The sequence below is a fragment of the Silurus meridionalis genome, chromosome 10, assembly GCF_014805685.1.
Source record: "Silurus meridionalis isolate SWU-2019-XX chromosome 10, ASM1480568v1, whole genome shotgun sequence".
Classification (NCBI taxonomy): Eukaryota; Metazoa; Chordata; class Actinopteri; order Siluriformes; family Siluridae; genus Silurus; species Silurus meridionalis.
Window position 1 is genome coordinate 10658011 of NC_060893.1, and position 14525 is coordinate 10672535.

General features: G+C 38.2%; 1 protein-coding gene across 2 annotated transcripts in view; it reads right to left on the minus strand.

Moving 5' to 3' along the window:
* Positions 1-14525, minus strand: part of tln2b (talin 2b) — a 114121-nt gene that overhangs the window by 7591 nt on the left and 92005 nt on the right. Inside the window, exons 45-54 of one of the 2 annotated variants that reach the window (XM_046859016.1) lie at positions 13727-13873; positions 11037-11203; positions 10754-10937; positions 10053-10178; positions 7951-8067; positions 5969-6154; positions 5453-5560; positions 4737-4842; positions 2204-2209; positions 1583-1707 (exon numbers count right to left, since the gene is read on the minus strand). In XM_046859016.1, coding sequence (XP_046714972.1) covers positions 1583-1707; positions 2204-2209; positions 4737-4842; positions 5453-5560; positions 5969-6154; positions 7951-8067; positions 10053-10178; positions 10754-10937; positions 11037-11203; positions 13727-13873 — 1272 coding nt within the window. The remainder of the gene's footprint in view (positions 1-1582; positions 1708-2203; positions 2210-4736; positions 4843-5452; positions 5561-5968; positions 6155-7950; positions 8068-10052; positions 10179-10753; positions 10938-11036; positions 11204-13726; positions 13874-14525) is intronic. The other variant, XM_046859017.1, reaches the window with a different exon arrangement.

The window sequence follows — 14525 nt, forward strand, 5'->3', positions numbered from 1 at the left end:
GAAAAGAGAGAAACACCTGATGTCTACTACAGTCCCCCAGGTTACCAGCCAAGTGTTTTATAATAAAGTCCTTCACAGTGTTTGGCAGTAACGCGTTACAGTGTTAGTTACTGTAAAAAACGCGTTACTTTTGAAAATAAAGTAACTTCGTTACCGTATGGTGCGTTACCCGTTATTTTTTATTATTTAGACTACAGTCTAACTTGCTTACAGCAGCGTCGCATTGTAGGATTGGAGGATAAACCACTGTAAACAGGAAGAAGACGCACTGTGCAGCAGTAATGGCGAGGAGATCTGTTCTACATTGTTGATAGTTTTCATACTTCAGCTGTGAAAGGAACATTTTTGAGAGCTCAACACAACAGCAGAAGCCACTTTAGTTTTTGAGTCTGAATATATTATTCAGCTTGTTTTGTTATTTATTTCAGAAATCCTTGTGATATATTCAGTTTGTGCAGGTCTGACTTAAATAAAATAGTGTTTAATAATGACTTTGTGTTTAAGTCAGTTTTGTGTTTGTAGACCATAACACATTAAAGGGCATTCATGAGAACATTAAAGAAGTTTCTTTAAAAAAGTAACTAAAAAGTTACTTTTAACAGTAACGCATTACTTTTTGGTGTAAGTAATCAACAAAGTAACTAAGTTACTTTTTGAATGAAGTAACGAGTAACTGTAACTAGTTACTATTTTTTAGTAACGAGCACAACACTGGTCCTTCATGATTTTTTTGATTTATGTTAAATAATAAAAACGTCTGGTTAATAGATAAATGGTAATGCACAATAGTTGTGGATTATGTAAAAATGTGCATTATATACAAATGTAGTACCTAAGCTGGATATGTTAGCTTTTTATTAAAAAAAAAGATAAGTAAGCCACAACATGGTGAACATCTCAACTTGAGTTTCTGTCCACAGCTCAGTTAGTCACATCATAGCTTTACAGTTTCTATATAGATAAAATTTTCTGAAATCACTACCTTAACATTATGTTAATAACATTGATCAGACAAATAATAAAAGAAAGAGAATTTTTATATAAATATAAATTACCCTTGTCGGTAGACTGAATTTAATTTTTACTGCGATTTCTTTTCCTACTGCAAACATAAAGCTCTGATAAATAGACTAAAAATGGTAAAAATCTGTTTAGTGAGTCACAATCCTGAAGCGAAAAGCATTGACAGATTTATTTTACTTCAGACAGATCCAATAAAAAAACACTTCTGGAATAAATTGTTTGAGAACGCTGACCTTTCCTTTTGTTTCCTGAGCGATGGACAGGTCTGACTAAGTTTATCTCGCACAAAAATATATTCTTCACGATATCGAACAATGCGGAGGTTCCTGTAGATTGGAAATACTAACAAAAAAACTGAAACATCTGCCTCTAAGCCTGCAATACTTTGTGTAAAACATATAACATTATTTTAGGATGCAGCAATACTATACCAGCCAGCAGCACATTCCAGTACCCTGAGGCCATGTGGAAGTGATTTGACACAGGTATGCTGGTGGACAGAGTTATGAAGAAGGGTGTTTCGGAATATAGGACAGACAAGGCAGGGATGAGTGGATACCTTCGGCTTGGTTCTGGGCTTTAGCTGCTCCAGTTTTTTTGCTGCGGCCTCAATAGAAGCAGCGGCTCCCAGCAGCTCAGTCTCAGCGATTACTGTGGGGTCCTCAGGGTCTACCCACTCAGAGCCTGGGGACACATGGGGTCATGGGTAAGTTAAGTCAAGTTTTATTCATAAAGTATATTAAAAACTAGCAAAAGCTTTACGACATGCCGAGGTCAAATCAATTAAAGTGGAAAACATGAAAAAAAGAGAATAAAATAAAATAAAATGCATTAAAAAAAGCTATACACAATAAAAGACATTACACTGTAAAAGACAGGAAGATTTACATAAGGACGGATATGTCGAAAACTATAGAGCCTTGCTTTAATCACCACTGCAGCGTGTAAGTACACCTTGTGGATATGCGTTTTTGATGGATTATCCTCATTCTTTACTGACTTTTTAAGTGGCTATAAAATACTCCCTTTTTTTTAGCAGCTTGTGTAGGCAGGCAGATGGTGTTGGGGATTATACCAAACCCTGGAGAACCCTGCCCCTCCCATATAGTGCTTCCTCTGTGTGTGTGTGTGTGTGTGTGTGTGTGTGTGTGCTCCAACGCTCATGCTGTCTCATACTCACCTCCGTCTGTAGCAGAGGAAATGAAAACAGAAGAATTAAAAGGAGTGAAGCTGGGAGACCCAGTGGGCCAATGGCTTTATTAACCCCATACAGATACAATTCATCACAATGTACTGCCTATTACTGCTAACACCGATATGGCTTTACTGACTGGACCAAACTCTTGGTTTACCTTCTTATGGCAAAAGTTAGTTTTTCCAACATTATAGATTTATTCAAAGTACTGAGTCTGGGTATGAAGTTATTTAAAACTAGGACTGCTATTAAGTAAATTAAAAGTAGACTGTACTTTTCACATCTCTCCATAAAACCAGGAAGGAACTGAGAGTTGGGAAGATGACTATAAAATGAATAAAGTTAATCTCTTGACCTGAAATTACTAATAGTGTTTTTCATAGGTTGGGGTGGTTACAAGTTGCAACTTCTCCTCAAACAAAGCATAAACAGATCATGTATTTAGATGCACACAGTTATATATACAGTGGTACCTTGACCTACGAGTGCATTAATGTATGAGTTTTCCGAGATACGAGCGGTCACTCGGTCGTATTTTTGCTTTGTTACTCGAGCAAAAAATTGAGGTACGAACTGAAGACGCCGCTGCTAGATGGCGAAACGAAGCCAGAAAGCGAAGATTAACATAAGCAAATAAGAAAAAGTAAAAAAATAAAAGTTTAGGGATACGTAGTGTACAGTAGTGATAGTAAAATACGAGTTTTCCCTCCTCCGCTGCTTATCGCCTCTACTCCCCCGTCCCCCTCCGCCGGCGTCTTCGTTAGCTCAAGTCATTTCATCTCCAAGGTAAATACACTGAATAAAACCTTATTATATCTTTACATACTCTTTCTATTATGTTTTTATACAAGATGTGTTATTTAAAAATGTATTTTCCTAATTTAATAACATGAAACATAAAAACGGGGTGTCATTTTGAGGGCCATTTTAAGTATTTTCAATATGGAAAATTGATTTGATGTGCAAGCAAATTGAGATACAAGCTCGACCACGGAACGAATTAAACTCGTAGGTCAAGATACCACTGTATGTATGTATATATATATATATATATATATATATATATATATATATATATATATATATATATATATATATATATATATATATATATATATATATATATATATATATATATATAATATTATATATTGTATATATATATATATATATTATATTATATATATATATATATATATATATATATATATATATATATATATATATCTATCGTATTTTCCGGACTATAAGCCGCTACTTTTTTCCCCACTCTTTGAACCCTGCGGCTTAAACAATGAAGCGGCTAATTTATGGATTTTTCCCTGGTTTTTCCCGGTTTCACAAACTTCAAGCCAAAAAACTGAACCCCATAACATTAGACCAATGAAATTGCAGAACGGGTTCAGGTGAACCAATGAAACTCTTTATATTAAATCAGATGCGATCCCACTGAATCGGGCCGCACCACATCATAAATATGGATGATGTTCCTCTGATGTTTGACCTGCCGCTCACTCGGACTGTCTACAGGAAATGTGAATCATTCGTCACGCTGAAAACAACCGGGCATGAAAAAAAACACACTTCACCTGTGTTCTGAGCTGCACGGCATCGGGAGAAAAGCTTCACCGATGGTGATTTTTAAACGCACGACGATGCCAAAAGATAAACTCCTGAGAGAAATTGTTGTGAAAGGAAGGAGGAAGACAGTGAACAATGACTTTCTTGGTAGGCTACTGTTTAGATACAAGCCGTGTAACAGACACTGTCTTTCATTAAAGCCCTATATTTGGGTGCGCTTAATAGTCCGGAAATTACGGTACACACATACATACTGTAATTTCCGGACTATTAAGCGAACCCAAATATAAGCCGCACCCACTGAATTTTACAAAGATTAAAATTTTGAACATAAATAAGCTGTCTACACTGAAACTAATGAACTTTACACAGGCTTTAACGAAAGACAGTGTCTGTTGTCTGTTACATGGCTCATTGTTCACTGTCTTCCTCCTCCCTTTTACAACTATTTCTCTCGGGAGTTTATCTTTTGGCATCGTCGTGCGTTTAAAAATCACCATCGGTGAATCTTTTCTCCCGATGCCGTGCAGCTCAGAACACAGGTGAGGTGCGTTTTTTTTAATGCCCGGTTGTTTTCAGCGTGACGAATGATCGCATTTTCTGTAGACAGTCCGAGTGAGCGGCAGGTCAAACATCAGAGGAAGCTCATCCATATTTATGATGTGGTGCAGCCCGATTCAGTGGGAGCGCATCGGATTTAATATAAAGAGTTTGATTGGTTAACCTTAACCCGTTCGGCAATTTCATTGGTCTAATGTTACGGGGGCTCAGTTTTTTGGCTTGAAGCTTGTGAAACCGGGAAAAACCCAGGAAAAATCCATAAATTAACCGCTTCATGGTTTAAGCCGCGGGGTACAAAGAGTGGGAAAAAAGTAGCGGCTTATAGTCCGAAAAATACGCCATATATACACACATACATGTATTTGCATTTCCTCACCTTTCATAGCTTCAGCAGTCTGTATCAGCTCGGTGACTGAGCTAGCTACCTTCTTTGACAGCACAGCCAGCTGCTGTCTGTGCTCTGCTGTAGGTTTCTGCAAAACCTGGAACCACATGAACATACTGGATTACTTTTTATTAGTTTTAAAAAACCTTGAAATAACTTGTACAAGACAGACACAAAAACCCAAAACGCACTCCAGCTGAGCTCTTTATAATTTTGTGTTACAATACTATTCATCTTATCATTACGATTTTAGCAGTTACCAGATTATTCAGTAGTAACCCAAAGTTACTATGCTGCAATATTCTTATCTTGGTTAAAAGCCTTTACACTACAATAGGTGTTTACTCATTTTCTAGAACACTATGGCAGACATTTAAAAGAAAGGGTTTCTGTTAATGCCCTAGAAAGATTGTCATTTCTAGAAATGGCGTGTTCACAGGAATTTAAGTACAGCAGCTGCCAATAATATTCTAATCATAAAATTTGAAAATTAATACCGGTAGCAACGTGAGCACATACGTTCTTTCTGAAGCCAACCAGCTTGAGTCAGTTGTGCTCCTACTAACTATTATGAAATTGAAAGTTACTTTACTTGACAAAATCTGATGGGACCATTTAGGTGCATGAAAATATAATGAAATTAATTACTGACAGCAATATGCATTATTAACACACACACACACACACACACACACACACACACACACCAGTAGAACGTGTTCGAGCAGGTCAATGTATCCGTTTGTACACTCTAGGCCATAAATCAGGGCTTTGCTCTGCACATCCTCAGGCACCTCCTGATTATATGCAGCTTGCTGAAGGAGAAAGACAAAACACTTAACAAAATGCATATGATCTCTACAGAATTACAAGAAACAAACACCACATAACAAACCACTAAATGGTCAGTGATGAGAACTTAGTTGTTGCATATAAACTATCTGTACTATATCAAATCAGAATAATAAAAGAATAAATAAATGTGGGAGTATAAACTGAAGTTTAGGTCAAAGTGTCCTTGAGAAAGAGGAGTAAACTGTGTGTACACTTCCCTCAAGCCTCTCAATATGCCTCCCTCGTTTGAAGCTGACTAGGTCAGTGCCAGGGCTGCTGAATGAAAGCTTGTGTGTAGTCTGTGCGTATTCAAATGTGCATCTGTGCACCTGTGTGTATGTGCGAGATGAAGAATGTGATGGTGCTTGTTGAGCGAGAACGATTAGCACCTTGCAGGTGAGCAGCATGTCGGAGATGGCTTTGCGGCTCAGGTTGGCAGTGGCGATGACGTCCTCCTGCTGGCCAGAGTTGCCCGCTGCCACAGATTTGGCAGTGGCTACAGTGATGCCCTTGGTCATGCGGATGAGCTCCTCTGGCGTGGCGAGCTTCTCCGGTGTGTCCTTGGATTGGAAGACCTGTACAGAGGGCAATTCAGTGAATAGGGTTGTAAAAAAACATTACATACACATTAGCAAATGTTTTTTATTGGCTTGGTTGAACTTTTCTAATATTCCTAAATGGGTTCAACACAATCAACCATAAAAGTGTTAAGAAATGGTATTTTTTCTTAACCAAATACTTTCACAATTCACAAAAGTGCAATTTCACAATTGCACTTTTACCTGTTAATAGAAAAAAACCCAAGCATATGATGGACTTATTATTTATTTTTTAGTTAGGTCCATTCATTTCCAGACATTTAACTTATTTGATAACACTGACAAAGAAATTAGATATAATAAACATGCTACATAATAAATTTGAGCTCAATGTGTACAGCGCCAGCTTTCATTTTTACATCCACATCCCTGTTGAACAAAAACCTATTTACAGCTGACCAGACAATGACAAAGACCAACATGAATGATGGGAAGAGAAGAGTAAAAAGTAAGTAAGGAACTGCTTATGCGGAAGGAACTCATTTTGAAGCATACTTCATTTTACCACGTTTACATGAATAGCTGCAAATGGAGCTGACTTCTTTGTAATTAATGATGTGACTGCTGACAAAAGCAGCAGGAGGAATTGTAAAGTGTATAGAGCTATATATCCACTCAGATTTTGGATAAGACAAACTCTCATCACGGCTAATTGCCAACAATAGCAATGTTAAATTTATTACACGTATCCTTCTATGTTGGAAAACTGGTTATAAGAGCTAAACTCCAGTAGTAGTACTATTGGGTAGTATAGATTTTATTGCTGTGTCAGCATCTAGGTTGATCTTTAGGGTAAAAACAGTTACAAAGGTACAAATCTAAACTCCATAAAAAGACACGTTTTATAAATGTTAAATGCCACTTCACAGAAAACATCATGCTATCAAATTCTTCACACTTTGTTACTATAAAAAAAACATGTGATTTGTGTTGAAGCTGGAACTATGTTCAGAGCTGTGATAAAATTAATCATTAGACTATTCCACACCACTGTAATATACTGCAATACAAAATATCGACTGCGTGTTATTTGTGATCACTTTATGGATATGGTTCCATTCAGGAATTCAATAATCCAATAAAATATACAATAAACAACTATTTTAAACCTGGAATCACTGCAGGTGTGCAACAGGAAAAATTTAGATGCATCATTAATAGCTCTTTAACAGCGACTGCTATTGTTTAGTTTTGGTACGCACTGTAAGGCTTGTTAAATGCTCTTGGGCTCCTGGGGGAACCCTGATAAGAATTAAAAGGAAATTAGAGGCAAAGCTGAGCACAGAGCACTGCTGGCTTCCTCTTACACTTGCTCAATCTGCCACTATACCACTGATAAGTGAAACCAAAGGGAAAGACTGAGGTTGAGCAGAGCAGGTGAAGAGTATGCTTTAGAACATCAGCGTGTTCCTCAGTGTACCTGCTGTAAATAGAACAAATAGAGCAAGAGATTCATCCAAGTAAATATATCATTAGACCATAGCTAACTGATCCACAATTGTGGCCATGCTTAAGGAAGGAGAAAAAGGAATAGTAGTAGTTTAAAATAAAATTATATCAAAACTGACAATTTGATCAGCATGTGCAAGGCCCCTTAGTTAAGAAATAATTGATTGCGTTCCGATTTCATTAAATCTGTGTGGGTTGAGCTACTTTAAACACCTTAAACAAATGCAAAGGCACGTATCATTTTAATAACAAACAAATTATGATTCTGAGACCTGGATCTATCTCGACATTTTTATTCTATTATTGCCTTTATTATGATGTACCGTCAGCTCCTGTCTAATGAACTCAATGGTGGCCTCAAGAGCTCTCGTGCCACGAGTCGCTTCATCCTCCACGGCTTTGACAGTCTTCAGTAGAGATGTCACATTGGTCACCATCACCTGAAACACACCAAGAGACAAGAGCAAGGAGCTTATCAGTAGAGTTTTGAATTATATATGAGGCTAATTGAGAGTCTAATTTTAGGTACAATATATAGCGTCTTCCAGCAGGGGGAGCAGGGATCAACATTACAGTCAAAAGACTCAGGAAAGAGCTAGGGAGTAAAGAAGAATGAACCTGAAGTACATAATGTCTAATATTAAGCACTCTCAGGTCAAATTGTGCAAGAATAGCATTAAGTTAAAGTGCAGACACAAAGCATGATCCCTGTAAACATTCGAACTGCTGAGCACTAACTGAGCACTTATTTTTGTCAAGTTGTGAAAGCATCAGAATAACTGATGATACCTGATGCGAGGAACCATGCTGAAATGAGAGGCATGCTGATTTTAATAGACTAAAAATTTATTTATTTTATTTATTTATTCTAATTTACTGTCTTTATACAATTTAATTATAAGGAAAGGTAGTTAAAAGAGTTATAGCTCCAGGATCCCACCAGTTCCATCAACATCTAAGGTTATTGTACAGGATTTGTCAAAGTTCTCTTATTCTTTTCACCTCACAGCAACATGCTGACAGTGTGTGTGTGTGTGTGTCTGTGTGTGCATAGTACCCTGCAATGAACTTGGTGCCCCATTCAGTGTGTATTCCTGTCTCACACAAAGTGTTCCTAGAATGGCTTTTGAAAAAACCTGACTTGAATAAATCAGTTACTGAAGATGAATGAATGGATTAAGAGAGAAGGTTATGCTACAATAGAAACCCAGAGCAATGCCTTGAGGAACGACTTGTATAAGACATGCACTGCAAAGCTGTAAAAGGTACGAGGAGGTTCAGCTCTCTCTGTGTATCGCTATATAGGAATGCAACCATTCAATTCATAAAAGAAGAATGAATCTGAATCAGCTCATGAGAAATAAAAGGTAAATAAAACACCAACTACAGATGTAAATGTCCAAGCAGACAAGTGGAGCCTAATCAAGTTCAGTTAAATGTACCGTTGAAAATACGTGAGGTAGTTTCTATGAAATTGAAATGATTAATATGTATTTTTAATCTAAATTTAAATAAAAATTTCTATTTTTAGTCATATTTAAATCCCCTGTTAGCTGAATCTTATAAGTAGTATAAAGACAGCTCTCTGTTAGGGAGGGCATGACCTGCTAGTCTTTTTTTCCTAATTGTGGTTCTGTGTGCAAACAGTAAGGATGTTTGAACTCATATAAAAGAGCACAAACATAGTCTACACACTGACCATCCAAAGGATTACCTTTCCACCTGCTCTGTCACTCACTGGATTTTTCAGCGTACCATGATACAAAATGAAAAGCTCAAAAGATCATCGAAATCAGAAATAAGTACCTGTATGTCAATTAATCTGTCACTAATTGCATTTTTTCCACATTATGATGTCCGATATGAACATTATCTGAGCTCTAGACTTGTATCTCCATTGGTTTATGCATTTTCATGCTGCTGCAAGAACGACTGAGTGGAAGCATTCCTAATAAAATAATGGGGAATGAATAGATAAACCAGAAGATGGATGCAATTTATTATAGTCACTCCGATCAGAGAGAAATGCCATTCTCCACACCTACAGCAGGGCAAAAGATGATTTGGTCTCTTTTGAGCTGTACGTTCTCGGTATGTGAGACTTAACACCAAGAGTTCCTTTAGTATACTCTACTTGGTGAATGAGGTTTCAGATTCTGACAGACAAACCAACCACCAGTGGTGAACACAGACCTCAGTGATGTGTTTAGTTGGGTCCCCTGCTGTATGGCTGATGAGTCACACACATAGATACGCTGTGATAACCTTCAGAGTAACACATGACTTGAATGATGGCTACACACTGAGACACACAGCCTGAAGAGAATGCACTGTACACATACAAGACAACCAGAGACTGTCAGAGCATGCGCACACAAACACACACACACAGGTACACGTGCGTACGTACGTAACTGCACATTACCTTGGCAGCACTTTTTAGCTGGTACATTGAAGGGTCATCTGCTGGTTTTCCTGCTGCACACTTAGTCGCACTTATCAGTTCAGCAAGCGCTTTGGCCACATCCCTCACAGCGTTGATGAGAACCACCTAAACAAAGGCAGAAATAAGGAGTTCAAAGAAAAGAAGTCAAGAGAACAGTTAGGGCACACAGTCTGTAATTAGAAACAGCTGGGGTTATAAAACAAGCTACAACTACTTTATCAACAGAGAGAGCGAAGAGAGAGAGAGAGAGAGCGCAAGTTATTATATCTCAAACTTGATATAACTATAATGATGTGCTTTTTAATTTGCTCTGTTAAATTTAATAAGTTTAATTCAAATCACAAAAAATATCTATATTATGCTTTATTATTGACATTTTAAAAAGATATGGCTGTATCAAACACACAAAATATTTATTATACAAATTTAAATGATGTTCAATTAAATCTGCACTGACCAGTATAAGTAGAATTTATTTAGCAATTAAAAAGAGATCCTTGGCAAGAATACTGTGTGTATAATATTTCAAAAATACTCACAATAATTACAAAGTACTGTGTGTATAAGATAAATATATAAAACCCCTGATTGAGGAAAAAGAACTACCTCAACTACTCGGATTACAAGACAAGAGTAAAGATATGCAGTCTAAATTAAAACACACTGATCCACCCACACACCTGTGTCTCTGGATCGTCCGAGCCCATGCTGGCAGCCCCTAGTTTGACCACGTCTGTCAGCTGGGTGATGGTCTTGGCGGAGGACTGTGCGGCCTGGGCCAACTTTTCCTGGCTGGAGGCTGCGCCAGCTACTAGCAGCTTGGTGTCCTCCACTAGAGCCTTTGCTGTCTTCAGAATGTTCTCCCTAATTTGTGCAAACAAAAAAGAAACACACAACAACCATGCCTGTGATGTTTAAATGTTTGTAGCTAATGGACTCGATTTCAGCTCTGCTGAGTGTTACCTGTGGTCTGCAAATGACTCTTCATTTTCAGCATTAAGTGTGCCTGCAGTGGCGAACATGATGGTGGTGTCCAGGTCAGCGATGATACCGGAGACCGAGCTGGCTGCCGTGATGCAGGCCTGGGTGCCTTTATTACCTGCTTGGAGGGCAGACAACACCATGGACACCTGAAGGAGAGAACACCACCAGGTTATTTAGAATTTGTTGATGGCATTGATTAAAGGCATCATAATGATTCAGCACATTCTAGACCCTGCCTCTCTCTGCAGGGGGAATGAAGCAAACATAAAGAATGATGAGAAGCAGCTGGGAGCGAAAGAAATAAAGGTGCTATCAATCAAGCAGCAGCCTCATTCTCCTAGGATGAATATTGATGGCTTTGGCACTTTGAGCATAAAAGGTTCATATATCCACATAGAGGCTGATCGCAAAGCTGACAGACAAGGGTAGAGAGACAAGAAAGCGAAAATCAGATGAAAGATTTTCGTGAAAGAGAGAGAAAGAGGTAAAGCATTTGAGCATAGCTGAAGGCTTAGGCTGACTGTCCATATTAGTGAAGCAATCATTCCAGCTTGTCGTGAGAACGAAATTCTTTCCTGCAATCCCATTTCATTTACTCAGCACTACACTAAAGGCACAGCTGGCCTCATCTGCACATACCGCGAGGAAATGAAGCGAGGAAAGAATACAGTATTACACATTCAAAACACAATGGCCAAATAATATTTTTTTTAATTAATCCTACAAGACTACAAAATGTTAAGCATGAAGCACAGGAATGAACTGAGAATGTATTGTCTATAGCTTGTATTATTATTACTTATAATGCCATTAGCATTGACTCAGAATGCTTGTTCTTTAAATTATAAAAAATAAATACAAAGATTTATACATATACATATGTATAAATGTATATACATATATAAAAGCCGCATCAAAAGCATCAGAGATGAGCAAATCCTTTCCTGCATGCTAGTGCATCCATTTCATTCACTATAATTACTGTTGCCAAGACAATTTTATTACACACTTTAACCCATAAAATGGAAGCCTTTTGATACGTAACCCTTAATGCTCCAGATTACGCATCACCCTGCACTATTATCACTTAAAGCAATTACTAGCTGTTGCTGTGCTTTACCACAGATGTGATCAAACTGACTTCCAATATTATCAGGCACAATTAAGAATCCGACCAAGTACTTTCACTTCACTAAAAACCATCCAATACTGTATTTCTTAAAGCTTTAGTAACCTGCAATACAGAGCCTCCCTCAAAGGGTTCCTTTAGAACCATAAAGAATTTGGTAACATTTTATGAGATATTGATAAACTTTACTTTGTGAATAAATTACCTAAAGGTATAGTCAATGGATTTGGCAGTGTTCCCTTAAAAAATGTGCACAAGTCACATTTGTCAAGTCGAGTTGACACTCAGTGCAAGTGGATGAGCTTTCGAAATTGAAAGACAATATAATTGGAAAGCATTGTGCTGGAATTTGAAACTATTACTACACACACATGCACAAGCCAACCCTCAGAGGAAGGTATGAACTATAAATAGGTCCATTTAGTATAAAAAAAAAAAAAAATCCTACATGTATTTTGGCTTTAAGCATCGCTTTCACAATTATATGTAGTACATAGGCAAGAGGCAGATATTGAGGTGAACAACAGTAATGATCCATCGGCTCTAAATTTCGTCTGTTCTGTGGTGGTGTCATCATTGCCAAGAAGTCCACTTGCCCTCTTATATGGTGTTTGATGATTTTTTTCTTGCTCTTCCATTCCAGACAGACCATGATAGAACTGATACCTTTTCTCAATCGTATCCTGCACCTTCTCTATTTCATACAATGCCTCTTGGGTCCTTAAGTGCTGTATACACTGAAAATTACTGCCACAAAGGATAGTAAATTCAGCACGTTCATCTCTCCTTATTGGTGTAATCCATCTCTTCTGTATACGGTCATCTTTCAGAAAGTCATGTAAACTTTGAGCAGACACACACACACTACCATGGCACTTTCCATGCCATGGCATTTTACTGCAGTAAGCTTACAGCACCACTTGGTCTGCTTTTGTTTACTTCTAGATTCCAAACCTTGAAGTGTAATGCATCCTTGTCCGAATGCTGGTGGTCCATGCAATTGGACGTAAAGCCGATACCATTTTTTAATCAGATAGTCATTTCACACATGTCACAGTGTGAGGAAAAACTGCACTGAACATTGCTGATCCTACCTTTGATGTAAGAAAAAAAAATTCATTAGGCTGAAAAATTTGATGCCAACAGACCCAAATGCAAAGATATCGCCTTAGCTTTAAATCAATGTTAAATGCAGAACGCTAGAATTCCATGCTCAAACCCAATTCTGAAGTTGTTTGATGGTTCTTTGACTTGAAATCCATCATCCCACTGATTTTCAGTCTTCTTTAACAAAACACAGATGTGTGGTCAGTGTTCAACACAAACACCGTTCAGCCCTATAAAAGACTTGTGACACAACACAGAACAGATGCCTTTTTTCTGAAACATCACAGCAGCCCGCAGTATAAAACAGGCTCATAAAGAAGACAAACTCCCCTTCTTTTTGTGATTTGCTGCATTCTGTGTAAAGTACAGAAATCTCAGTGAAAGTGGTACAATCAGAACGGTGGAGGATGGAAGCTAGAGATAGAGGGCCTACCTTCTCTGTGACAGCTCGAGCACATTCGATCAGCTCTCTCTTGGTGAAGCTGTCAGTGGGACTCATCTGGAGTGCGCCAGCCTTCTGCACCAGGTAGATACAGCCATGACCGAGCTCCTGCACACGGCTTTTTATCTGAACGCCAACCTGAAGAGGAGCAGAGATGCGAGACACAGTGAGACCCTGACCAAATGTACATGATCATTCTCTCGAACCTCGACTGCTTTGGTTCTTCACATAAAGGCCGATGGGGGAATAATGAAAAGACGGCGAGAGCTTGTGAGTGGGCTGGATGGCACTACACCTTTAGTTTCCTGACACACAGATCCATGGGTGGGTGGTGCTTCATTACCACCTCACCAGAGGCTTTTAAAGCTAGTGGAGGTGCACAGTCACTATGGTAACAGCAGCAGCTGCTTATGTAAAGGCTATTGAGGAGAACGGGTGGCTCGCAGACATTGGATGCAGGTTTAAAATCTACATAATCAAATTGTGATGCATTGCCGGCAATCGCAACTTTACTCTTGGTAAGAAACAAAAATAATATGTATGAACATTAGAGAAAAAATGGTTAATACACTTTTGGTTTATACGTTAAGTGGCGTTATATTCTGAAAGCATATTATTCGCTCGACCCATTCCATATAAAAAGTTAGAGTCTAGTTCAGGAGTTTGGCCAGCTATGCCTCTTGCTTATATGATCTCTGCTCTGTATGCATTACCCACAGCAAATTATTACATAATCTGCGCGTGTTTATATATGCGCCTCCTGTCCATTGCACTCCACTCTTTCCACCTC